Source organism: Taudactylus pleione, unplaced genomic scaffold, assembly GCF_031769625.1.
Source record: "Taudactylus pleione unplaced genomic scaffold, aTauple2 ptg000051l, whole genome shotgun sequence".
Classification (NCBI taxonomy): domain Eukaryota; kingdom Metazoa; phylum Chordata; class Amphibia; order Anura; family Myobatrachidae; genus Taudactylus; species Taudactylus pleione.
Genome location: NW_028284453.1, coordinates 5,653,967 through 5,678,996, shown reverse-complemented (window position 1 = coordinate 5,678,996; position 25,030 = coordinate 5,653,967). Strand labels below are relative to the sequence as shown.

Sequence of the window (25,030 nt, the reverse complement as noted above, 5' to 3'; positions counted from 1 at the left end):
AGACTACTCTGGAATACAAAATGGCTGCCTATACTTGTGCAGGTGATAAGTCCTCTTTAACGATGACTTATGTTGGATGCTTTACAGTGTTTTCTAGATACACCGTCTCCCCTATAAATGGTGGGATGTGATAGCTTTGCAAACTTGTCACTCCAATAATTAACTACCAAGTAGCCAGCTGAACTTTCGGTCTCCTATATCCCCTGGGACCATCTTAGTTTACAGGAACCCACTCTCCACCAGAACTTCAATGCTGTTTCTCCCGGCAATGACAACTTCAAATCCAAACAACATTAATTTATCTCCTAAACAAGGTGCTGATTGTAAAGACCTATGGCTATGTTACTATAAAATACATATGTACATTTATTGCAGCATTCTCCTGATCTGGTGGATCTCCTGAAGCCTCAGTAGTCCAGTGATGATCTGCCACCTGTTACAAGGGCTGGACTGTGTCAGAGAGGCAGTGGTGTTGTCAATGCCCCTCCCCCTTTCATATGAACTGAGAACGTCATAGTGTAGACACAACAACACCTTCACTTGCATGAAACAGGCAGACTGTAGTAGCAGCATGCAGTGCAGCGCTGGCTTGTTGGAGGATTTGCAGGAACCGCCAGAGAAGGAGCGTGCACTCGCCAGGCAAATAAAAATGTATTGTATTTCCGCATAGTAAATTCCAACTTAAATGACTCCATAACATCTACAAACATAATAACTAAGGGCCTTATTCACAGATGTATGGTAACTCGGTGTTAACGCACATCTCCGATGGTATAAGATCTGCGCATGCACAGATGGCGCCCTGCGCATGTGCAGATCTCGTTCTGTGACATATCTCGCAGTGCCCTGGACACTGCAGCCTGAATGACAGGGTGAGTACGCTCAGGAAGGGGGGGCAGAGAGCGTTTACACATCTGGGGTATAAAAGCTGTGTTGTAGGTGCTGCAGAGTCCAGGGTCTGCGTCTTCTGACGCAGATTTACTGACCTTCACAGTGATATTACACCAGACATCCTGACTAACCTGAGATTTACTCAGATGTCCGATGGTCACGCAAGTGATCTGATACTGCATCCTCCGATGCAGCAGCGGATGACAGAATCACAGAAGCTGTCAGGAAGCGTCCACTTACACAAGACACCTCCTGCGTTATTTCACACGGCCACTGTGTACAAACACTTACATCACCTAATCAGGCCCTAAACCTCTATAATTGCAGAGATAAAGGACCTCATTCAGAGTCGGTCGTTGCGGCCACATGGTCGTAAGGTAAAAGGGTCCGGATATGCAAATGATGCACTCGCAAGTTGCATCGTTAAGATGAGATTGTTAGCTGGATGAGCGAGGGGAGGATGCGGCCGTAAGATTAAAAATATGCCCCCTTCTCGTTCCCATTACACGTCATCTCCGGGCATAAGGATTAATCGAGACCATCGGGAACCATCGGAGCTGGTCGTAGAGCTTAAGGTTGACCATACCCTCTCTTAAGCTCTACGATCAAGTCAGTGTAAAAACCCTCCCATGTCACATGTGCCATGACACTACTTAGTTAATTATGCACTCCCATAAAACGCCGTTTGCATAGTCAGGCACGCCTGCGTTCGGATCTCCACTCCCCCGTTCACAAGCACCTTCCCCTGTTACCACGCACAAATGCCTCCACCTGTCACTCAAACTAACAACCTGGCCAAGTTGAAGGAGAGAGCAATTTCTGATCGTAATAGCTAGTTTGCGCACGCGCATTGCGAATTTTACGCATGCGCAGTTTAGCGAACATCGGTGGCGTACGACCGTGCGGCCGCAACGACCGACTCTGAATGAGGTCCAAAGTACCAACCAATCAGCTCCTAACTGTCATTTTTCAAACACAGCCTGTAATGTGACAGTTAGGAGCTGATTGGCTGGTACTTTATCTCTTTCTAAGGCTTAGTACATCTCCCCGTAGGACTAATAAATAGAGGGAAAAGGATTCTTGCCTATACCTTTGACAAACTGATGAAAGTTGTAGAGAGCGCAATAGTCGCTTTTGTCTATGGGATTGGCTTCGCATGTGGTTGGTGTGTCCGTCATACTCCAGAAGCTGTGGCATTTGCCCTGTCTCTTTGCACAGATGGAGCCGTGTCGCACCTCCACCAGTGTCCCTGGCTCCAAGCTGTGTAGAATTTTGTTTATTGCAGCAGCCACCTTCTGGTCAGCGATTACTGACGGAGGCGGCAGTATAACACACTCTAATCTACTATCGGGACTGGTCGGTTTTCTTGAAGTGATGTGGAAACCATTCAGGTTTTGCACCAAGGTGCTCTTTACTAGGGTTCCACGATAGTAAATGTCCACTTGAAATTGTGTTTCTGTAATGGAGAAAAAAAGAAATGAATGAGCTGTTTATTAAACCAGATAGTCTTACCATGTCATTTCCTCTAATCCTCGCTGCCATATGTTACATTTAGCCCCTTTCAGTATTTCTAATGTTCAATTCCTGTCATGTTTTTGTTCTGTCTCTGTATTTACTCTATAGAAACGAAGGGGCTCATTCAGAGGTGGACGTTAAAGGCACAGACGCTACGCCTTTGTACGCAGATGCTGTGCAAAATTATGCAAAAGTCACAGGTGGCGCTTAAGAAAAAGGAAGCCCACTGCCGGCTTCTGTGATCCGCCATATTAGTGCTATCGCAGCTGCTGACATGTTACCAGCTGCGTCCTCTGATAAATCTCCCCATATGTACTGTAAGCTCCTCCCCCTGTGTCTAACCCCTCTACCGTCACATGACATGCTGAGCGCTGTGAGCGTGTATGTATGACTGGCAGCCATTCTTTGTGTCCCCGGTGAGGCTTTTTGTAAAGGAGGTGATGAATTTTTGGAAAATAGTTAAGTACAATGTTTATCCGATGCATTGCTTAAAAGCAACTTATCACACGGGTATAGGTAGGGGAAGAGTGGACAGCATGGATTCTGGGTTCTCACCATAATTACTGTTTATTTTTTATTTAACATTTATCTGCAATGTAATGATCAATTAATTTTAACGTATATTGGTTATGCGTTTCCCAAAGGTATAATGCTGTATTTCTATTGACTGTACTATAATTGATATGCTTCAATAAAGGAGAAAATTTGATTTAAAAAAAAAAAAAGGAACTTATCTTGCTATTTGAAAACGAGCACAAATAAACCGTGTCTATGCGGGATTGATGCTTACACGTAGCAAATAAAATCCAGGCATACATATTTCATATCAGAAATACGGGTATTGTCTGGTACTTTCGCCGTTTGGGAGATACTCTTGTCTCAGTAGGGCAAAACATTAACATTTCACAATTTGTGGCTCGGATTCAGATTCCACCAATAATCTCCCCATCGCCTGATGAGTGGTCCCTCCTAACAGTGCCGGGTAACCATCAACCATAATCATAAGGAAATAATGACACAGAGACCTGTATAAGGGGACAGGAAGGTCAGCTTTATTTATTTTTAAACTAATTAAACAATTTAATTTATAACTGAACTAATAGAAGAATAAAGACAGACAAAGTATGGTGGCACAGAAAGAACGGCCCCACAATGCAAGATCACCAACTTCATACTCACACCGATCTTCTAAATGGGAGGTGAGCAGCCAGCCCATTACCACGCCCAATGTATCCGCCTTCCACCCCAGTAACAGGACGTGAGGCCCACCTGGGTAGGTGGTTGCCGCTGACCCCAGTAGGGTAAAATAAGCCTAAGCCATGTATTGTAAGGGAGCGCACCTCAAGCTCCAAAGACAGATGGCAACTGCTACCGTTTGGTGTCGGCAAAAAAAGCCGACACCAAACAACTCAATGAATAAGGGAGGGAGGATGGGAAACAGCCGACCAGAGAAATTTATACGAAATGGATGCCAAGCAGCAACTTTGAAAAAGTACTGAAAAAAACCACCACCCTGCCAATCCTATATTCTAACCTAACCCCACCCCACAACACTATCTCACTAAACAACTAGCCCCTTCTTGTCCAGAGGCCGACACCCACAGGCTCAGTGTTTATTTACCTCCTTGCATATGAAATGCATTCCGTCCTACTTCTTATCTGCAAACAAGGCAAAATGTAATTTTCTCAGTGTTTTGGATTACATATAAAGTAAATGTGCTCCAAATCACGCAAGATCCAAGCTTTCTGGTAAAATGACGTTTTGCCTTGTTCTCAGATACAAACTTTGCGAGAACAATTGAGTCAATTACAACAAGCAAATAAAAGGAAAAACATAAAAAGAAATGCATACGGTATATAACCTGCAGGGTCTCATAAGCCCAATGCCAACATTATGACCTTAGTAAATAAAGTGCAGAAAGCAGAAATGATTCTCTCATTGGAACATTGGCCCTAAAGATTTAACAAACTGCTAGCAAAGTAAAAGAAATAAATAAGCAGACTTAGTAAGTAGAAATCGTACGTTACCAAATGTGTTATTAGGGAAAAACTGTTCAAGTATGGCGTTCTGCTGCGTTTCCTGTTCTCCAAGTGCAGCGGCTTCAGCTTGTCCTTCAGTAATAACAATTGTACAATAAAGTCATGTTATTTATGTAATTAACTGAAATGGGCAGCACAGGTGGTGTAATGGTTAGCATTGTAATGGTCATAGCACTGAAGTTGAGGGCTCAATTCCCACTATGGCCCTAACTGTGTGGAGTTTGTATATTCTCTCTGTGCTTGCGTGGGGTCCCTCCGGAGGACGGGAAACAGCCGACCAGAGAAATTTCTATGAAATGGTTGCCAAGCAGCAATTCTGAAAAAGCCCTGAAAAACCCACCACCCTGCCAATTCTATAGGCTAACCACACCTAACCCCACCCCACAACACTATCTAACTAAACAACTAGCCCCTTCTTGTCCAGAGGCCGACACCCACAGGCTCAGTATTTATTTACCTCCTTGCATATGAAATGCACTCCGTCCTACTTCTTATCTGCAAACAAGGCAAAATGTAATTTTCTCAGTGTTTTGGATTACATATAACCGGAAACTCCGGTTTCCTCCACAATCCAAAAATATACAGTTAGGATAATTGGTTCCCAATAAAAATTAACCCTAATGTGTGTGAGCATGTGATAGGGAACATCTCGCTCTGAATCAGGGCCCTCCTACCTAAACTTGGAGCGGCCTCCTGGCCGCTCGCATAGCTGTAGGTGACCACCCACAGCATATGTGAGCGGCCAAAAAGATGGTCGCGATGGTCAAGACCATCGCGATCATCGGGCTTGCGACGAGCCCCTGCGGTAGAGTCTCGGTGACCGCAAGCCCTGGAGTGATTTTGGCTCTATCAGAGCCAAAATCACTCCCACTGACATCACTAGTGATGTCAGTGGGGCCGGACCCAGACGGTAGGCGTTCCCATGGGAACGCCTCCGTCTGGGCAGCCACGCCCCGGCACGCCCACCAAAGGGGGCGTGCTGTCACTCACCATCGTCAGCACGCCCCCTTTGGTGCGAGACCCCGAGCGACGGCTTCCCCGTCGCTCGCGGGGTCTCGCGCATACGCACGACGGAGCAGCCTCCGTCATGCGCATGCGCATTTGGGTACCATCGACCCGCTTGCGAGCGTCCTGCACTCACGAGCGGGTCTGAATGGGACCCATAGATTGTAAGCTCCACTGGGGAAGGAACTGATGTGAATGGCGTAAAGCGCTGCAGAATATGTGTGCGCTACATTAATAACTGGTAAGAAATACTAAAAATAATAATGGTAAATATAATTTCACATAAAGCCTATGCAAATCAGTCTTCCTGTCAGTGAGCCTAGTTAAAAGACGAGTGGAGCCTTAGGCAGGGTACACACCTAAACGACCGGCAATCGTGCCGATGTTCAGGGCGACATCGCATGATTGCTGGTACACACTTGAAAGATTTAATGAAAAACGGAACAATCACTGTTCCGTCCTTCATTAACTTGTACAGGCTCACATGCGATATCGTATGATTGACTGTGCAGCACGTGCGATTGGCTGTGCTGCACAACCATACGATATCGCATGTGAGCCTGTACAAGTTAATGAAGGACGGAACAGTGATTGTTCCGTCTTTCATTAAATCTTTCTAGTGTGTACCGGCAGTCATGCGATGTCCAGGGTGAAGGCAAATCGCCCTGAACATCGGCACGATTGCCAGTTGTTTAGGTGTGTACCCTGCCTTAGGAAGCCTAAAATGCCTGACAAAGGAGAGCAATGAGTAGGTAGTAAGTTATACAGCACATTACAATGATAACATCAGCAGTTCAGGCATGAGATGGGAGTGCTTACATAAACATCTGTATGGTGCAAATCATATATTTAAGGGTGATCAGTATGATTTACCCCGAATCCCGACGCCTGCAGACCGGCAGTGAAGACACCGACAAGGTAAGTAAATTAACTATTTCTAACCCTCTCACCCCCCTAACCCTCCTTTAAGGGTCCCTAACCCTAACCTCCCCCTAGCGCCTAACCCTAACCTGTGCCTAAACCTAACCCCCCCTTCCCGCAGAGTAAACCTAACCCTCACAGGGTGGTGCCTAACCCTAACCTCACCCCTAGTGCCTAACCCTAACCTGTGCCTAAACCTAAACCCCCCTTCCCGCAGAGTAAACCTAACCCTCACAGGGTGGTGCCTAACCCTAACCTCCCCCCTAGTGCCTAACCCTAACCTGTGCCTAAACCTAAACCCCCCTTCCCGCGGAGTAAACCTAACCCTCACAGGGTGGTGCCTAACCCTAACCTCCCCCCCTAGTGCCTAACCCTAACCTGTGCCTAAACCTAACCCCCCCTTCCCGCAGAGTAAACCTAACCCTCACAGGGTGGTGCCTAACCCTAACCTCCCCCCGGGGGTGCCTAACCCTATCCCCCCCTTCCCCTAACCTGACCCTCACGGGAAGTGCCTAGCTCCAAATTTTCCCCAAGGTTCGGTATGCCGGGTGTCGGCCTCCCGGCATAGGTTTAATGACAGGTGTCGGGATTTTGATGCCTATCATTAGACCCCTGCCGGGATTTGACAGTCGGGAAGCCGGCAGTCGGCATTTCAGCCGTCAGCTTCCTGACTACATCCCATTTAAGGTTTAGATGACTTGTAGCGGATTTCTCAGTATTTGGCCCTGAGGCATAGCTAGACATAATGGAAGAGCCCATCTATAAACCATGATACCAGAAAATTACAACAGACATTGGGGGAGACATATCAAGCCTTGGAGAGAGATAGAGCGGAGAAGTTGTGATACATCTGTAACCATTATGTAAACATTCCTCAATCAGTAATGTTTTGTTACACGAGATAGTAAATATATTTAATTACTTGTCTTAGTACATTACTTACCAGGCTGCTGCTCAGTAACTGGACAGGGTGAGAGGTGACTGGGGCATACTGGGCTAGTGACCCCCATAAACACATCTGGAGATAAGATGTTATTGTACCAGTCCTGAGACTGTGCTCCTGGGGGGCTGTGGAAGTCTTCCGGAGGAAGGTGGAAGTCTTCTGGAGAAAGGTACAAGTCTAGGGAGCAATGTATATAAAAAATATATAGTTAATTATATTATAAAAACTGTAACACAAGCAATAAAAAATGGTTTCCACTGAAGAATGGTTCCCATAGGAAGCCCAAGCAGCAATTTTGTTAGCCCGTCTCACAAACCACTATAATTGCCGAGAGCCACTAAAATCTGCTTGTGTTTCATGGCTTCTCAGCCACAAATGCAATGGGCCAGTGACCACTATACGAAGAGAGACCCAGACCCATCAGCTTGGCCGAACCACCTGAATTGTCCAGTTTGGCCAAACCTATAGTCCCTAATCTCTACAATAATATTGGGAAATGTTTCCAACCTTCTAAAGAAGACAGGTAGAGATGTTGTCCATAGCATTCAATCAGCTTCCAGCTATATATATTCTTGATAAATGATAGCTAGTAGCTGACTAATCTTGTGCGTGTTTGAGTATATCTACAGATGAACGATGACCCAGTGTCAGTATTGTACCAGAGAGATGAGAGGGAGACAACATCTAAACATGCAATAACCTCTGGTCTACGTCTAGATGATCTGATAAAGGATTCATCTTTCAGCAAGAAAATTACCCAGATTTATCTCCAAGATATGCCAGAACTACTTTTGAGTACAGATACAAAATGGTAGGCTTCAAATAATGGAATGGCCAGCACAGTCTCCACACATGTGGCAACTTCTGCTGCAGTGCTGGGAAGAACTTCCTGAACAATATTTGATTTGCATTGCAGACAGAATGCCACACGTGTTCAGCGGGTATATCTGCTGGAATTGACCACTGTGAGTTTTGTGCATCTGTTTTGCCCGACTATGCAGCAATGTTTGGATCAGGATGTGCAAATAAAGTATGAGGCACTGATGTACCAGATGTCACAAATCACTGGAGCACAGCAGGATGGCGGTCTCAGGGTCTGGGAAGAACTGCTGCAGTGGTCAGGGGTGTGGCAACAGAGGTCTGTGTGGTCTGGCCCACAAAGCAGTTCTTCACTATAGCAATCTGGTGTGCTTGGGGACACCATCGGTATCTTGGTCCTGCGGCGCATTATGTGTTTGCGTTACGCTGGCCTCTTGCTCACTCTGTCAGTGATGTCATCTAATGGCTCCGCTCCCTATTTAGGGCAGTCACCCCTAGGCCCCAGTGCTTGGTTACTCCAGCAAGCCTCTGGTGTTCCAGTGCCTCTGGTGTTTCTGTCTTCCAGTTCCAGAGTCCCTGTGCGCTTCTTCTCAGCCTCCTTGTGTACAGATGCTGCCTGTGCACTCACACGCTTAATGTATTTCCCTTGTACTGTGCCTCGCTTGACCTCAGTCTCCTTGTCTACCGACTTCTGTCTGTGTTCTGACCGGCACCTTAGCTTCCCGTGAACTGTGCCTTCCTTGCCTCACATTAGGCTGCTGCTTGTTTTCTGACCTGTTTGGGAATCTTTCCAGTCTGCACATTACACACGGCTGCTCTACAGTGTACAAACACCGCCACCTACTGTACTGCCAGTTTTTGGAGTCCAATCCACTATCATAAGGTGTAAAGGTACATTTAGCTTTACTGGTGACAGAATTGTGATACTTGCATTTGGGTATGACTACCTCATCTGCTAGGTCTTCCACTGCTACTGGCACCCCCATTATGCACATCAGTAACTGTCCCAAAGCAGGCAAGAGCCTTTACATTTATCAGCAAGCCTGTGTCAACCTTGCCAGCCTGTGCACCTTCCAGAGGTCTTGGTGATTTTAGAGATCTTCATGCTTCCTAGCGTCTTGTGTCTCCACACTACAGCGGTGCAAAGGCTTCAAGTATCCATTATTGAGTCTTCAAATGAGCTTCTTTTGTGCCATGTGAAATTCTGCCAAGCCAGTGAGAACAATGGGCAGGAATCTGGTCTGCTTATGTTTATAGCACATCTGTAACAGATGGAACAGGCGCTATAGCCAAAAAATGTGTGTTAATTCGGGAACATTCCAGCACTGGATGGATCCTGGGAAGGACACGTAGTGTTATCCTCTGTCCCAGTATCACTGCTCCACACCCCTGCCAGGGCTAGTTCAGTAAGATCCCTGCTGCTCACGACATTCCCATTAAAGTGCTGGCTGGCTGGGCATTGCCACATGCTATGCCCCTGCACACATGTAACATCCATTTGTCAACTATTGACATAACTAAAACCAAAGAGCTAACAAATTAAATGAGACAGAAAGTTGTGGAACTGCACACAATAGGACATTGTTATTAAAAAACATTAGTAGTCAACTGAAATTATCATTAAGCACAATCAGGGTGATAATAAAAAAGCACAGAACAGCTGACAGATTGCCAGTGGACGCACGGGATACTGATGGGTGAGGAGGATGGTAAGAGGCAAAGAAACCCACGGATCTCAGATTCACAACTTAACAGGTTAGTTGAATCTTGGGGTTTAAACTGTCAAAATCCACTGTCAGGTGCCACCTCCATGACCCGATGCTGTTCAGAAGGGTTCTACGAAAGAAGTCTTTCTCTTAACAGCAAGACACAAAATGCAGAGCCTGAACTGATGTGATCAGATGAGATTATTTTTTTTTTTTTGGCCAAACACACAACCATCAAATACGGTGGTGGTGCACTAATGCTATGGTTTTTTTTTATCTTAGTGATCCAGGTACTTTTGTGAAAATCATTGGCATAATGATTTCCACTTTATACAAGGAGATTTTTGGCTAATATCGGTCTTGGTGGAGCTTTCGGCAAGACAGTGAACCCAAACACATATCAATATCCACCCTGAACTGGTTGTGGGAACACAAAACTAAAGTTTTGCAACTCATTGCCCAATGTTACCGATGCATGCACATGTATCCCGATGGCTACCGCCGGTGGGCACATATCGAAATTGCATGGAGATCCATGAAACTTCAATAGGTGTTACTGGGGGGTGCCTAATGGCGGTGTTATTGTCAGTGTCAGGGACTGTGTCGAAAGTTCCCCTGGCACTGGAGTCTGTTTGTCCCAACAGACACTCTGAGTAATCAAAGGGTGTCCGATGATACGGCAGATGGAACGTCTTTGTGGGCACATTGGCGAATTTGCGCTGTGGCCGATGGACATCTCAATAGAATATCCACTGGCCGCGCCATTAGCATAAAGATGCAGTAGTGGCTTCGACTTTGTCACAGCTGCTACTGCAAATATGTCCACCTCTGAAGCGCTCCAGATTTGAACCCAATTGAAAACCTGTGGTGTGTACTGAAGATGGCAGTCCAAAAGCGGCGACCCAAGAATACAGAGGAACTGGAAAATTACATGGAGGAATGCTCCAAGATCCCTCAACAAGTGTTTTCTTGTCGGGACTGTGCATGCGCGACCTACAGCTCACGCATGCGCACAAGAGCTCCGACGTCTGGCGGAAGGAGCTGGACAGGGGTCCTACAGGATCCCTCATCACAACCCGGACCTCCTTCCCATAGGGAAGGAGCGAGTTGCGATCCCGGAGTAGGAGAATTCGCCACCTGAAGATGGCGAATGCTTCCGCAGTCAAGCCCCGAAAATATTATATTTTCGGAGCTTGATGAATTCTGTCCCCATTCTAGTGTATGGGGAAAGCAGGCCATTCTGGCAGAGGAAGGTAAGTAGGAGATATCTGTGATACTTGTGTATGGGGATAGCAGGCCATTCTGCCAGAGGAAGGTAAGTAGGAGATATCTGTGATACTAGTGCATAGGGACAGCGGGCCATTCCACCAGAGGAAGGTAAGTAGGAGATATCTGTGATACTAGTGTATAGGGATAGCGGGCCATTCTGCAAGAGGAAGATAAGTAGGAGATATCTGTGATACTAGTGTATGAGGACAGCGGGCCATTCTGCCAGAGGAAGGTAAGAAGGAGATATCTGTGATACTAGTGTATGGGGACAGCGGGCCATTCCACCAGAGGAAGGTAAGTAGGAGATATCTGTGATACTAGTGTATGGGGACAACGGACCATTCCGCCAGAGGAAGGTAAGTAGGAGTTATCTGTGATACTAGTGCATAGGGACAGCGGGCCATTCCGCCAGAGGAAGGTCAGTAGGAGATGTCTGTGATACTAGTGTATGGGGATAGCGGGCCATTCTGCAAGAGGAAGGTAAGTAGGGGATATTTGTGATACCTCCTGCTTTACCTACTTGGTGAATGGCCCGAATACTTAATTTTTACAATTGCAGGGTGAAAATGTGCATTTTCATCTACTTTTGTAAAAATTAAGTGATGCTGAATAGGTCCCATTGTCTTTTACATGGATTTGAAATAAATATTTTGGACGTACACCAGGTCTGCATGGGTTTGCAATTACATGAACCTGCCGTTACGGTACTCAGCATACGTTAGTCTGCCCGTCAACCCTCTGCAGTCGATAGGAGACGCAAGTGTCATATGCATTGTTTGGTAGGCGTGCGCAGTTCAAATTTGCAGGCTTTACACTACGCTAATAAACGGACATTCCAACTCAGAAGCCGGTCACACATGCCATTACCTTCTTCAGTATAGGAAATCTGCATATTGCCCATGTCATGGGAAAGGTTTCTGTCCTGTAGGATACACAAACACCAAAATCAGTATTATTGACTAAATCAAGAAGGTTAACAATATTAATGACATCACAATCACCGTAGTAACTAATAACTGTCACCATATTCTTAGGGAACAAGTACAACTGCAGTCATCAGGCCTGAATCTGAGTCACGTCCAAATTTGCATCTTTCCCAGCAGCCTAAGATATGCTAATATAGCTGTCTGTCTGTATGTGCTAATACGCACATACAGACATCCCGGTTGCACTGTTCTCTGTTTTTTCATATCCGTGTTTCAGCCGCCAACTTTAGTATCTGGACATGCACAAGCCCCATGCTGAGTGCAAGAGGTCTGTGTGAAATAGACTTCCTATCTACATTCGGACACCTAACCGAAGCACTTAAGTCACAAATCAGGCCCACCACACACCCATCAGAAACAGCTTGACACTCGCCGCCCAGAAAAGCCCAGTTCACATTAGTCTCTGTTTGAATATGATTTGACATGGAAGCATCTACTTGCTACTTCAAACGCATCATGCGGCAAATATGCATGCCATGTTTTCTGATTCAGACGCATGAGCAGTTGGTTTGAAAATGGGAGATGCGTCCATTTTAACAGATGCATCTGACTGGAAATATGCTAGTTCCATCGTTTTGTGGGAATTCTGTCAATGTTATTATGTTGTAAGAATTATGACAGCGCAGGCAATTTGTAAAACCTACCACAGAGTAGTCCTGTTGTGAACATTATTTTTGGAATCTAGGAGGAATTCCAACTGTTCTGTTATCTTGTGGGAAGCTATATAAATTGCAGGGAAGGTAATGTGGGACTCGACACAAGAGGAATCAACAGGCCGGAACCTGAACCAGACAAACAGGATTGTACAGAACCGCAGTACTGTAGATGTTGTTTGATGACGTCATGTGACTGTTGTGCACATGCTTGTTTTTGTTTTACAGATAAGGGCGTGTGCAAGCGGATACGATGGGGACTTCTGTGAGCCCACTTATGCATCCCCAAAACAAGTTTTCATTTTTTGGGGCACAATTACCTAATTCACAGCCTCTGCCTCCCTGCATAGAGACTTCATTTTTCTACCTTTACTTCAGCAAATAATATTTGGCCTTATCTTATCTCTATAATGTGATACTTTGTAGGCCTTACAATTGCACTTTTGTGGAAAACCACATTTCTAGGTGCTCTTTGACCAATATAAAAAATACATTCTCGAATTCCTAGTCTGTGAACTTTCCATTGGAATGAAATTTTTCTATATTTTGCAGGTGATTTCAGAAGCTTAATGATGGCCTTTAGTTATCTCAGAATAATCCCTAAAATGGCCCATGTTTGACGAAGATTAATTTACATTCATTGTTGGTCATTTGACATAAGAAAAAAACTAGCCTATTGTATCAAACTTAGGGCCTGATTCAGTACGGATCGCAACTGCGATCGTTATAGCGATTACACACGCAGTCTTATTGCGAAGATATGCTAATGTCTGCGATCGCTATGTCATACGCAGCCTAACATAAGGACGCCCACCTTACCTTACACACATCCGTAATACTTAGCAAGACTGCGAAACCATAGGTAACATCGAGTACAATCACAGCCTCACGCACACTTGCACAAGGTCTGACCTTACTCAGGAATTGCTAACCTCATCGCACGCAGTGAGTACACAAGCTGCGTATGTCATCGCAGTGGCTAATTTAAGCACGCCCCTGCAACAGCGTTCAAATGCACTGGCACGCCTGCGTTTCGGCGACCACCCCCCCTTCACCTCCCCCAAATGGTACTTCCTGTCAATCACTCTGCATTGGGTCTGAGTAGTCACTGTATTCGCAGTCCTGATCGCAGTGGAGTGTTTGCACATGCGTGCTGCGATGCAAACGCATGCATAGAACGCAAATATCGCCCGATTGCGTTTGTAAACTCAGATGCGATCCTTTCTGAATCAGGCCCATAGTCAATCTGTCTGTCTGTCCACATGTACACAAAATACAAGCCTTGCCAGGCCATTTATATAATGTAATGTGTCAGCCACGTCAATAAAAGACACTGACAGCAGCACTGTTTAAAAGGAGGGAATGGCCAGAGGGCCAGCAGTGGAAATAGGTCACCATGGATGTATGAAGACAGGCCTACAAAGCATGAAAGTACCTACACATAGCATTCATCTCATTATATTAACTCGTCATAGCTCCCACTTTCTGTGATACATTCTCTGTAGATTTTATTAAACACCTTTAATGCAATTTAATAATAATATTAATACCAATAAAAAGCAAACAGACTGGGAAGTGTAAATCAGCTAACCATAAATATTTGGCTGCTGTCCAAGCTGGGTGCATCAGAAGAAGGACTGACAACGTCGCTTAGGTCTTCAGAAGTTACATCACCTATAGAAAAAAATCTCATTATATGGACCTTATAATTAAACATTCATTAGGACTTGCATGTTCCAGAATAAAATATATTGTAAATAGTGCAGGAAGCCATTTTGTGAGCAAAACCAGTGTTATTTAGGGACCTTACTGAGGCCCAAAGCGATTCCCTAGTTCATACTGAAGTGACAGGGTGAAAGCTCATGAATGCTTACTGAACCAATGTTCAGCATTCAAAATGGCTGCCTACATCATGGTTAGATGAAAAACAAGAAAAGCTTTATTTTATTGATAAAACAGAATGTCAGCTACAATTCATAGAAAGTATAATTGGGGCCTATTGTAGAAGTGAGCCTCAGAGAGCAATTAATTAATAACGATCCCATGCCGGTCTCCTCTCTAAACTCACTGCTCAAACAAGTAAAGAGTGTTGTGGCACCTCACTGAACCTCTGAATATACATCTTCGGGCTTATTCTGGCAAAAGGTACAGAATTTGTTGGCCAATTTGGTCATTTCTGATCAACCAGTAGACAACGGCACATTTCTGCCTCCAAATCATTGCTAAATTGATCAAAACTAGATTGGATTTCATCACCATATGAAATCACTATGACAGATGGTCCCCACCAGCCCACATTTGAGATAAATGACCTAGCCGTAGGCCCTATGCAGCAATTTTCATGAAGATCTGACAACGGTAAGGACAGGTTCTGGCTATCCCTCTGTGTTGCCAGGACACTATATTCATAGATAGATTCAGGACACCATGAGGTTTATGTAGAGTGTTGAGTAGGAGGTTCATGAAACTCCATCTAGAGGTGGTCTTCCAGCCTTTATCTAACCTGTTACTGGTGAGTCTATTGCTGGGCCTGGCACCCAATTCTAGTTCTGATCTTTTAATAAGTTAACAGGCACAACAGACTTGGAGATCCTTTAGGTTTGGTGGCTGCAGTTAGTTCAGGAGGAACCATGGGTGACATAGGCTGGGATCCAATTAGCCGGCCAAAATTTTCGGCCGCAAAAAAATAGGGGGGTTTTGCCGATATTTGGGTCTTTTCGCCGATTGTTTTTTCATGCTATCCAATTAAACCCCGTTTTTTACATCCAAAAACATTCTGTTTTTCTCACGAAAACTCATAGGATCCGCGTAAAAGTCATGAACCTATGTATATTCACTGCAGCGATCGGGAGAAAAACAGCATCTTATCACGGATTTGGTTTCGCCTGCCTAAGGCAGGCGAAATAAAATCCCTGATAAGTGTCGGCATCGGGGCTAATTGGATAGCCCCGGCCTTGGTAATTAGCCGTTGTAATTTACTGCGTCTAATTGGATAACCGGCCTTAGTGTAGGGAAAGGCATCCTTACCAAAGGCAATGTCTCCTCTGATGATCTCATAGATTTTATGTGGGTCGGTAGAGTCCTTGCTGTTATCTTCGATCACTTTGATCTCATTTTTACGATTCAGGGCAGAGCGAACATTTCTTTTCCACACAGCCGGATTAGGCGGATCTTTGCTGGGGTCATAATTGCCACTGGCAATGGCCCAGGCCTGGGAAATAGAATGCAAGACCTTCATCTGATGTCCCCATAACCACTCACACAGCTGTTACAGGTAGATAACAATGACTTCCTTCATCTCAATGACCAAACTCAGTTCAGATATCTATTCTGCTATGAGAGAACTGTTACTTCCCATACTTTAGGATTACCTGTTTATATTATTTCTCTGAAGACCCTAAACCCAGTGCCCTCTCCCATTGCCGGGAAAAATGCTACAGCTGCATTTCCCCAACGGAAAGTAACTGGTGGCCTATGGTGACCGAGTGAGGGACCACACTAAGACAAGGCACGTACAGTATAAGCCAAGACTGAGTTAGGGGACAAAGGCAGTGTTCTCCCCAGGCTGTTTTCTGGGGGTGCATCGCTCGGCAGAAACAGCTTGCCAACCGGCACTTTTCCCCGCCGACCCCCGCTGTGGAACGCTGGCCTCTGAAGTGTCCTGAGGCTAAAGAAGCCTCCAATCGCTTCAGAGGCCAGCGTTCCCAGTGATGCACTGCGCGGATGACGTCATGACTTCACCTGCGACGTGAGGAGCCTGCCCTGCACGCCTGCTGGATCTAGTTAGATCCAGACAGCGCAAGGCAGCGGCGAGCAAGTAAAGGTAAGTGCTGGGGCTGGGGCCGGGCCAGGACCAGTCTGGGGGCACTATTTAAGTCTGGTGGCACTGCATAAAGGGGCCAGCCTGGGGGCACTGCATAAAGGGGCCAGCCTTATGGGGGAACTGCATAAGGGGCCAGCCTGGGGGCACTGCATAAGGGGCCAGCCTGGGGGCACTGCATAAGGGACACTTTAAACCTGGGGGCACTGCATAAGGGGCCAGCCTGGGGGCACTATTAAAGCCTGGGGGCACTACATAAGGGACCAGTCTGTGGGCACTACTTCAGCCAGGGGGCACTGCATAATGGCAAAGCTAAACTACAGGGAGCAATGCATAAAGGGGAAAACTACAGGGTGCACTGTATAAAGGGCACAAATACAGGTGGCACTGCATAATGGGCACTTTTGACTTAGAGCCAGTGGGGTAGCAACTTGCAGTTTTTAAGAAGTGAAGATGTTGCCCACAGCAACCAATCAGATTCTAGCTATTATCTTCTATACGGTGCTAGATAAATGTTAAGTAGAATCTGATTGGTTGCTATGGGCAACATCTCCACTTCTTAAAACCTGCACTTCAGTAAATATACCCCCACATACATAGACGCCAAAGTTATTTCCTAAGTGTAAAGTTTGGCCTCTGTGCTATTGCAGCCTGGGAGATTTATGTATTATGGGCTGCTGTACAGCGATGCTATGGGAAGCTAGAACATGGTTTCCAGTGTTATTATACCAGAAGGGCCTATAAGGATGTAAGGCCCTCTTTCAGAGCCACTCGCTATCGGCAGTACGCTCGTTCCGAGCGATGTTCGCACATCTGCGCATGCGTACGGTTTTTAGTACGCATGCGCGAACCAGTCAGTGTGGCCGAAAATCATTTGTACGCAATATAGCGAGTGCCTGCTATTTTGAGTGACAGAATGAGGCGTATGTGGGTGGTAACAGGGGAAGGTGCTTGAAAACGGGGAGTGGAGATCCGATCGTAGGCGTGCTTAAAGGTCAAAACGGGCGTTTTATGGGTGTGCATAATTAATATAGCAGCGTCAATGACCACGTCATTTGGTTTTTTTTAACTCAGAACTGCTCGCAAAATAGCGGTTGAAAAAACCAACCACAAGAATAGCGAGCAGTTCATATCCTGTTCGATGTACTCGATTAATCTAATAAATAGCGGACATGACGTATGGTGCGAGTGGCCAGGGGGCGTTTTTCAGAAATAAAAGAGCGTATGTTTTGCTCGCGCGTTCAGACTTAGAGGTGTGAACAGACTGCAATGTGCGAACGGATCATTTGCATAGCCACCCCTTGTTTTTGAACGAACGAACGCAAATAGCGAACGGCTCTGAATGAGGGCCTAAGTTTTCAGACTATAGCAACAAATGTAAAACAATAAAATTACACACAGCGCCTGGTTTTAGCTTAATAAAGAGATGACAGAAAATAACTTGTCTAAAATATGCTTTATATAGTTAGGCAATAGTACATTGACACAATTCTACCATTTGTTATATCAACTAATGAAAGTCAATCTTAGCTACACTGTTGCAAAAATAGTCAAATTTTTATCGGGCATGTTCTTAAGCAATAACACAAAACGAGACATGTAGGGACTGTAGGGACACATCCTATTAATCTTCAAGTAAGCAAATTACATTAAAAAAAATATTACATTTTTGTTGCTTCTGAGGCCTTTAACCTAATACTTTGTGGCGTACCATGGTAACAAAAGCATACCCCTGCCCTGGGCAAAGAGCAAATTATTTCCCGGGACTGATCCCGCTTCACCTTTTACCTGAATTGTTCCCAACTCCCCCCTGCCTGTGGCATCCATATAATTCTTTTATATTTTTATGTTCACTATTCCTAGTACAATCATGTATTTTCTAAATTACTAAACCATCGCTCTACAAACGTTAAAATATATATATTGTAATAACATCGGCGTTGGAGGTCCCTCTCCTGGGGTAGTTGGACACCTCTTTACTCACAACAGCCAGGAAACAGCACACCAGTCCAGAGTTTTCGTGCAAGCTAGCCGGAGCTAGTTATATTGTGCAGTAATAACAAAATGTAAATCATAAACATAAATCCTAGCTCGTCTGTGTACTAACTAGACAATAATTTCCCTCTCTCAAACAGTGGTAGGGCCTACTGCCCTCGCCACAAACATTACATATGAATGTGGTGAAGATACTGTATCCTAACCCATTACAACAAGCTTTGGAAAGCTAACCTTGGAGATGAAAGAGAATTACCTCAAATATTTTCACATCGTCATCGGATCGATCCTGTCTCAGGCCATGCTTCCAGGGTATCAGGAACTTTGTTTGCTCTCCGTTAATCCATTTAAGGCCTGGATACTTCTGGCTGTTGATCTGGTCGATGAGCCAAGGGATAATACGTGGCTTCTGAGAGCTCATCTTCACAGGCTGCAGAGGCAGAGCTACAGCAGGATGGTTGACCTATGGGTAATACCAGACAGCAGAGATGCATATTGAAACTGTTTTAATTCCTACACCGTTCACCCGATTTGGATGTAATTACCCTCAAATTAAATCTGAAAGTCCGCAGTTAAAGCACATCTTGTTTGGTTCATTTAAAAACCATTGTGGTGGTGAATAGAGGCCAAAATCTGAAACTTCTGTCAATGTCCCAATATTTATGGACCTGACTGTATACAAAGCAGCACAAGAGGGTGTTTGCTTTCAAGGTGGCATTTTAAATTAGATGTGTTTGCACATGTTTTTATTTTCTTGCTACAGTATCTGCAAATAGCTGTTTTGGGCTCATTATCTTTCCTATCAAAGTGTTTCCACAAATGACTTTTGGGTGGTGCCATGTCATTGTTATTGTCATTACTCACTACTAGTGACAGACAGTATTGCAGAAGTGTTGTGTGTTACTGCTGGCAGGGCACTGGCAGTGTAGCTGGCTGCAGTGGCGTCCCTCCCTGCGGTGACACCCGGTGCGGGGGAGGGATGCCTTGAGTGCGGCGGAGCCGCGTGCTCTGCCGAAAAGGGGTGTGGCCTCTCCAGAGGTGGCGTGGCCTCGGGCAAAGGGGCGTGGCTTCGCGTCCCGAGACCGCCAGTACTTTGTTATCAATGGGGGTTGCCGGAGGTGCGGGCAGTGCAGGGTCAATCTCTGTGACAGGAGCCGAGTGCTGCACGTGATGTTACAGTGCAGCACCCGCCTCCTGTCACTGAGGGGGAGCCTGCACCTTGGTGTCACCCCTCGGCGGGTGACACCTGGGTGCGGCCCGCACTCCCCTTGTGACGCCACTGGCTGGCTGATCCTGTTGTTGGTGATAGTGGTACAGTACCTTAATGTCCTCCACCTCCGCACACAAGTAACACTGACAGACTTTTTTTCTCTCCGTCTCTTCTCCGCCCTCAGCTTAAGTCTCTGTCTATACCATGATAAACACACTGTGGGCCTGATTCAGACCCGCTCACTATCTGCGTACGTTCGCTGGATGCGTATGCAAATTTGTCAAAGTGACGCCACGGGAAGCGAATGCTTGCCAAGGCATAAGCACACCCACCATGTTTTAGCGAGCGGCCACTTTGTCTGAGCGTATGCCCAATCGCACAGGCAGAGCCGCCCACCAACAACACGTCATCTCCAGGAAGTTAATTCAAACATTGGTACATCGAGCACCATCGGATGCTAACGCAGTGCTTGCGGTTGCTTTACCGAAACCACAAGCATTGCGAGGAAATCAGTGTAAAAAAAAGGCAAGTGACGTGTGCTACGACGCTACCTGTTAATTATGCACGCCTCTAAAACGGCGTTGAAACACTCAGGCACGCCTGCGTGCGCTATCCAACCCCTCATTATTAGTGTCCTGCCCGTTACCACCCACAAATGGCCTCTCCTATCACTCATTACCCTGGGCTGTCTTTGCTGGATGAGTGAGCGGGATGCGTTCGCAGTTTGTAGTTCACGCACGTGCAGAACGAAGTGTGCGCATGCACGTACACAGAACATCGGGCCGCTTGCGAACGCACAGCGCGAGTGAGCGGCTGTGAATCAGACCCTCTGTCTCCTCAAGTCTTCCCTCTGGCTCTCTCAGCTCCTCACCAATGATGCTTGTCACGCCAGACACTGAGGCACCGCTAGGTCTGTCACATGCACAGTGCACATGCAGTGAGTGCTTGACAGTGACACTGTGATATTGACAGCTCAGTTACCAATAGCTACAGTAGCCAGACACCCCAGCATCCAACCAGTGTTCACTGAGAGCAGCACCAGAGACAATGAGCCAGGGGTGGAACTATCCTATGTGCTGCTGCTAATTGGCTGACCAGAGTGTCTTTCACTCTGTCAGCCGCCTCCCCCAGCAGCAGCATGCACACTGCAGCCATAGCCTAGTCAGTGTTTTGTACTCTGGCCCTGATACAGAGCCGGACGCTCTGACAGAGCGCTCGCTCTGAATCAGGGCGTCTTTTTTTTTTATATGGAGTGGCCTCCTGGCCGCTCGCATTGCTGTGGCCACCCCAAACGGTAGGCGTTCTCATGGGAACTCCTCCGTCTGTCCTGCCACCCCCCCGGCCCTCCCACCAAAGGGGGCATGCTGTCACTCAACATCGACAGCACGCCCCCTTTGGTGCGAGACCCGGAGCGACGGATTGCCGTTGCTATCCGGTCTCGCGCATGCGCACGACGGAGCCGGCTCTGTCGTGCGCATGCGCTCGGGGCCACCATTGACCCTGTTGCAAGCGCTCAGCGCTTGCGACCGGGTCTGAATCAGTCCCTCTATTCTTAAGTTGTAACTGACTATAAAACAAGAGAGCCAGCTGGAAGCCCACAGCAGTGACAGCACCACACAGTGGGCCTGATTCAGAGCCAGACGCTCTGACAGAGCGCTCGCTCTGAATCAGGGCCGGCCTTCTTGTTTTTTAGAGCGGCCTCCTGGCCGCTCGCATAGCTGTGGGTGACCACCCATAGCTATAGCGAGCGGCCAGGAAGATGGTCGCGATGGTCAAGACCATTGCGACCATCGGGCTTGCGACGAGACCCTTGCGGTCTTACAGAGCCGAAATCTATCCTACTGACATCACTCGTGATGTCAGTGGGGCCGCCCCCAAACGGAGGCGTTCACATGGGAATGCCTCCGTTTGGGCAGCCACTCCCCCGGCACGCCCCCTTTGGTGCGAGACCCGGAGCGACGGTTTGACCGTCGCTATCTGGGTCTCGCACATGCGCACGACAGCCGGCTCCGTCGTGCGCATGCGCACTGGGCCACCATCGACCCGCTTGTGAGCGCATAGCGCTCGCTAGCAGGTCTGAATCATTCCCTGTTTCAAAAAAAAAAAACATTGGAAAAGCAGGGAAAAACATCGGGGGAGAAATCTTGCGATGGTAATGAAACATTGAATCAAAAACATTGCAGGGTTAAACATCAAACATCGAAACCATTTAACCGATGTTTCCGATGAAACACCAAATGATTCCCATCTCTAGGCAGGCAACTGAAGGGCAGGGAGATCCTTTCTCTGCAACGGACAGGTAGGGGCCACTGTGTATTATTTGGCTTTCAGTGGGGGCCAGTGTAATTGTATTTTTTATGTGGGGACAATGTGATTTTTTTTTAAGTGGGGGCCAATGTATACTATTTTGCTTTCTTTGGGGAAATTTTTTTTTTTTCTACGTGGGGACAATGTGTATTTTTTTCTTTCTGTGGGGGCCAGTGTGACTGTTAATTTATGTGGGGGCCAATGTGTATTATTTTGCTTTCTGTGGAGGATAACGTGATTGTGTTTTTGTTTTTTTTACATGTGGGAGCCAATTCGTATTATTTTGTATTCTGTGTGGAAAAGTGTGATTGTTTTATTTTCCATTTGGGGGCCAATGGGTTTTATTTTGCTTTCTGAGGGGACCAGTATGATTGTTTTTGTAAGTGGGGGGCCAATGAGTTTTTGTTTTCTGTGGGGGCCAAAGTGATATATTTTATTTTTTGCGGGGGTTAATGTGACTTTTTTTCTTCTGCGGGGGCCAATGTATGTCTTTTTTTTATCCCAGCGGGGACCAATGTGCGTGTTTTCTCCATGGAGGACTGATGGTGTGCCTTGGCAATTTAAAATCTTGATTGGTGTGCCGCGAGTTGAAAAAGGTTGAAAAATCACTGCACCGTTGTCTAATGATGTAAGAATGATCAGATATTATATTACATAGCGTAAGGAATAACTAAAAAATCAGCCCCTGTGTACTACACCTAACACCACCATTTAAGGCTAGGCAGCTGCTCATGAGCCAGTGCTACAGGTGTGTCCACATACATCTAGCCTCCTTGCGCGTTAAACAGCTCTTCTAGATGCGCCATGCTGTGATGCGACTCGGTATCGCTGAGCGTCTTTTCGTGCAACTTTTCCCCTTAAAATACGACTTATTCACAAAGCGATGTGAATAGGATGCACACAGGTAGCTTCTGCTGATTAAAATGATTATATTGTATGTACGACTGCAGTTATATCTGCATGCGAAATGCTACGTTACAGTGTCACAGCCGCTGACACTGTAACGTAGCATTTTGCATGCCGCCCCGCTGGCCAACACCAGGGTTGTTCCGTCGGCAAGGTCAATGGACGACATATCGGGCGGGCGATCGCCGGATCGTGCAGTGTGTATCGACCACCCGATATATATCGCTCATCGGCAACACCGGCCGTCGCATCGGGCGGTCGGCAAATGTGTACCTACCTTAAGACACACCCAGAGACTGCGCTGATTGTATAGCTGTATGCGACTGCTGAGACTGTAAACGAACCACAACGGAACTTGGTGTGGAAAAAAGCTGTGGTTGCTGCATCATAGTACTTCATATACAGATTCATTAGCACACAGATATATGCGTTGCATAGTAAATTAATCAGTGCCGTCTCCTGCTGCGTCTTAGTGACATCACATCTTTTGGGGAAAAAGTTCAAAACAGATGCCCGGCGCAGTGTCGTACGGAGAGAAGCTGTTTGGCGGAACTGCAGCAACAATGTACGAGGACATATCTGTATGTATATGGTCAATATGGAGAACTTAATGATTTCGGTATGATTTACCACCGGGCGCATGGAAAGTATAAAGTAACCTAATTTTACCCCCTAACCCTTACCTCCCCCCCCCTGTGCCTAACCCTAATCCCCCCTCTAAGTGCCTACACCTAAACCCCCCTCCCCCTAACCTCCCGGGGGGAGGTGCCTAACCCTAAGTCCCCCCCGGGAGCCCTAAACCTAACCCACCCCCCCCAGCGGCTGTCCGCGCCCGGCATCCCTTCAAACAGGATGCCGGGCGCTGGTCTCTCAGCATCAGTAAAATGACAGGCATCTAGATTTAGACGCCTGTCATTTAACCCTCGCCGGGATTAAGTAGTCTGGAAGCCAGCGGTCGGCATTGCGTCCGTCGGCTTCCTGAACGTATACCGAACTTAATATAGCTCACAGTGATTCATTTACCCAGTGCAGTGTTCTCCCAGGAGCAGCTGCTGAAAATGTCACTTTATCACAGCCTTCGTGACCGTAAATCTTTATAAACAAATTAAACACAAATATATTTTTCAAGCAGCTGTGGTTTATGCAAACATTGATTTTACATGGCTATACGTACATCTATACACTGTATAGCTGAATGAAGGCTATACTTCTCCTTTCCTAGTACATCTGCAGAGTTGGTGTACAATGCTATGAATGAACTCCAGGCTTTCTGCACACTAACTTATTTACTATAATATTAATATTCAAACGACTGGCATGTATTACTGCTACATAATGTCTATAGATAATATACCACAGTGCTCCTTACCTGGAAGTCTTGCTGCAGTTATACAGCAGGCAACGAATGTGCTTCTCAGCTCTAGGAATTGGTTTCAGTTTCAATTACTGAGAACTCCCTTCCTCTTAGTCCCTGCCCCCTGACTGTGACTGCAGTGCTGTGATTCAGTTGGCAGAAGCAGAAGTTACTTATTGCACTGTGTGGAATTCCCACTGAATTTCTGTTTATGAAAACAAGTATAGACCTGTGAGCAGATAGAGGCGGATACATTAATCATTTAAGGTATAGAATACAGGAGGTTTTTAATAAACTTTGCATCGTTTTGCACATGAAATGACATCTGTTTGCTATGGCATGGCATGACAGTCACATTAGGCTATGGAAATGCAAAGCTGCAAGTGTTTCATGAAAAGATCCCTCTTACTCCTAAAACCCTTACATCCACACGCCTAAGGGGCTGTTGTAGAGTTGCACACGGATCTTGCCATTTTCTGCGCTGCATATGCTCCAAGGCCAAATATACTCAACTATGATAAACTACATACGCAACTCAGTGTCCACTGGCAGCTGAATGAGCGGAAATGGTTGGCAATGAGGCGTATTCAATTTGAGCCGAGCAGCGATACTTTTTAGCGTCCCGGACTTTTCACCTACTTCGCCTGTTTTGTAGGTGGAAAAGTATCGCGCGCATGCCCGCTTTACCCC

At 46.3% G+C, this 25,030-nt stretch overlaps 1 protein-coding gene across 1 annotated transcript in view; it reads right to left on the bottom strand.

Annotated features, from left to right (window-relative positions):
• The window catches only part of LOC148535483 (interferon regulatory factor 3-like), a 32,814-nt gene extending 8,374 nt beyond the window's left edge, over nucleotides 1-24,440 (bottom strand). Inside the window, exons 1-8 of the mRNA XM_088462582.1 lie at nucleotides 24,356-24,440; nucleotides 18,820-19,026; nucleotides 15,776-15,959; nucleotides 14,340-14,422; nucleotides 11,977-12,031; nucleotides 7,316-7,492; nucleotides 4,435-4,518; nucleotides 1,982-2,347 (exon numbers count right to left, since the gene is read on the bottom strand). Of these exons, the coding sequence (XP_088318708.1) occupies nucleotides 1,982-2,347; nucleotides 4,435-4,518; nucleotides 7,316-7,492; nucleotides 11,977-12,031; nucleotides 14,340-14,422; nucleotides 15,776-15,959; nucleotides 18,820-18,984 (1,114 nt within the window). The 5' untranslated portion in view covers nucleotides 18,985-19,026; nucleotides 24,356-24,440. The remainder of the gene's footprint in view (nucleotides 1-1,981; nucleotides 2,348-4,434; nucleotides 4,519-7,315; nucleotides 7,493-11,976; nucleotides 12,032-14,339; nucleotides 14,423-15,775; nucleotides 15,960-18,819; nucleotides 19,027-24,355) is intronic.
• Between the last annotated feature and the right edge of the window lie 590 nt (nucleotides 24,441-25,030).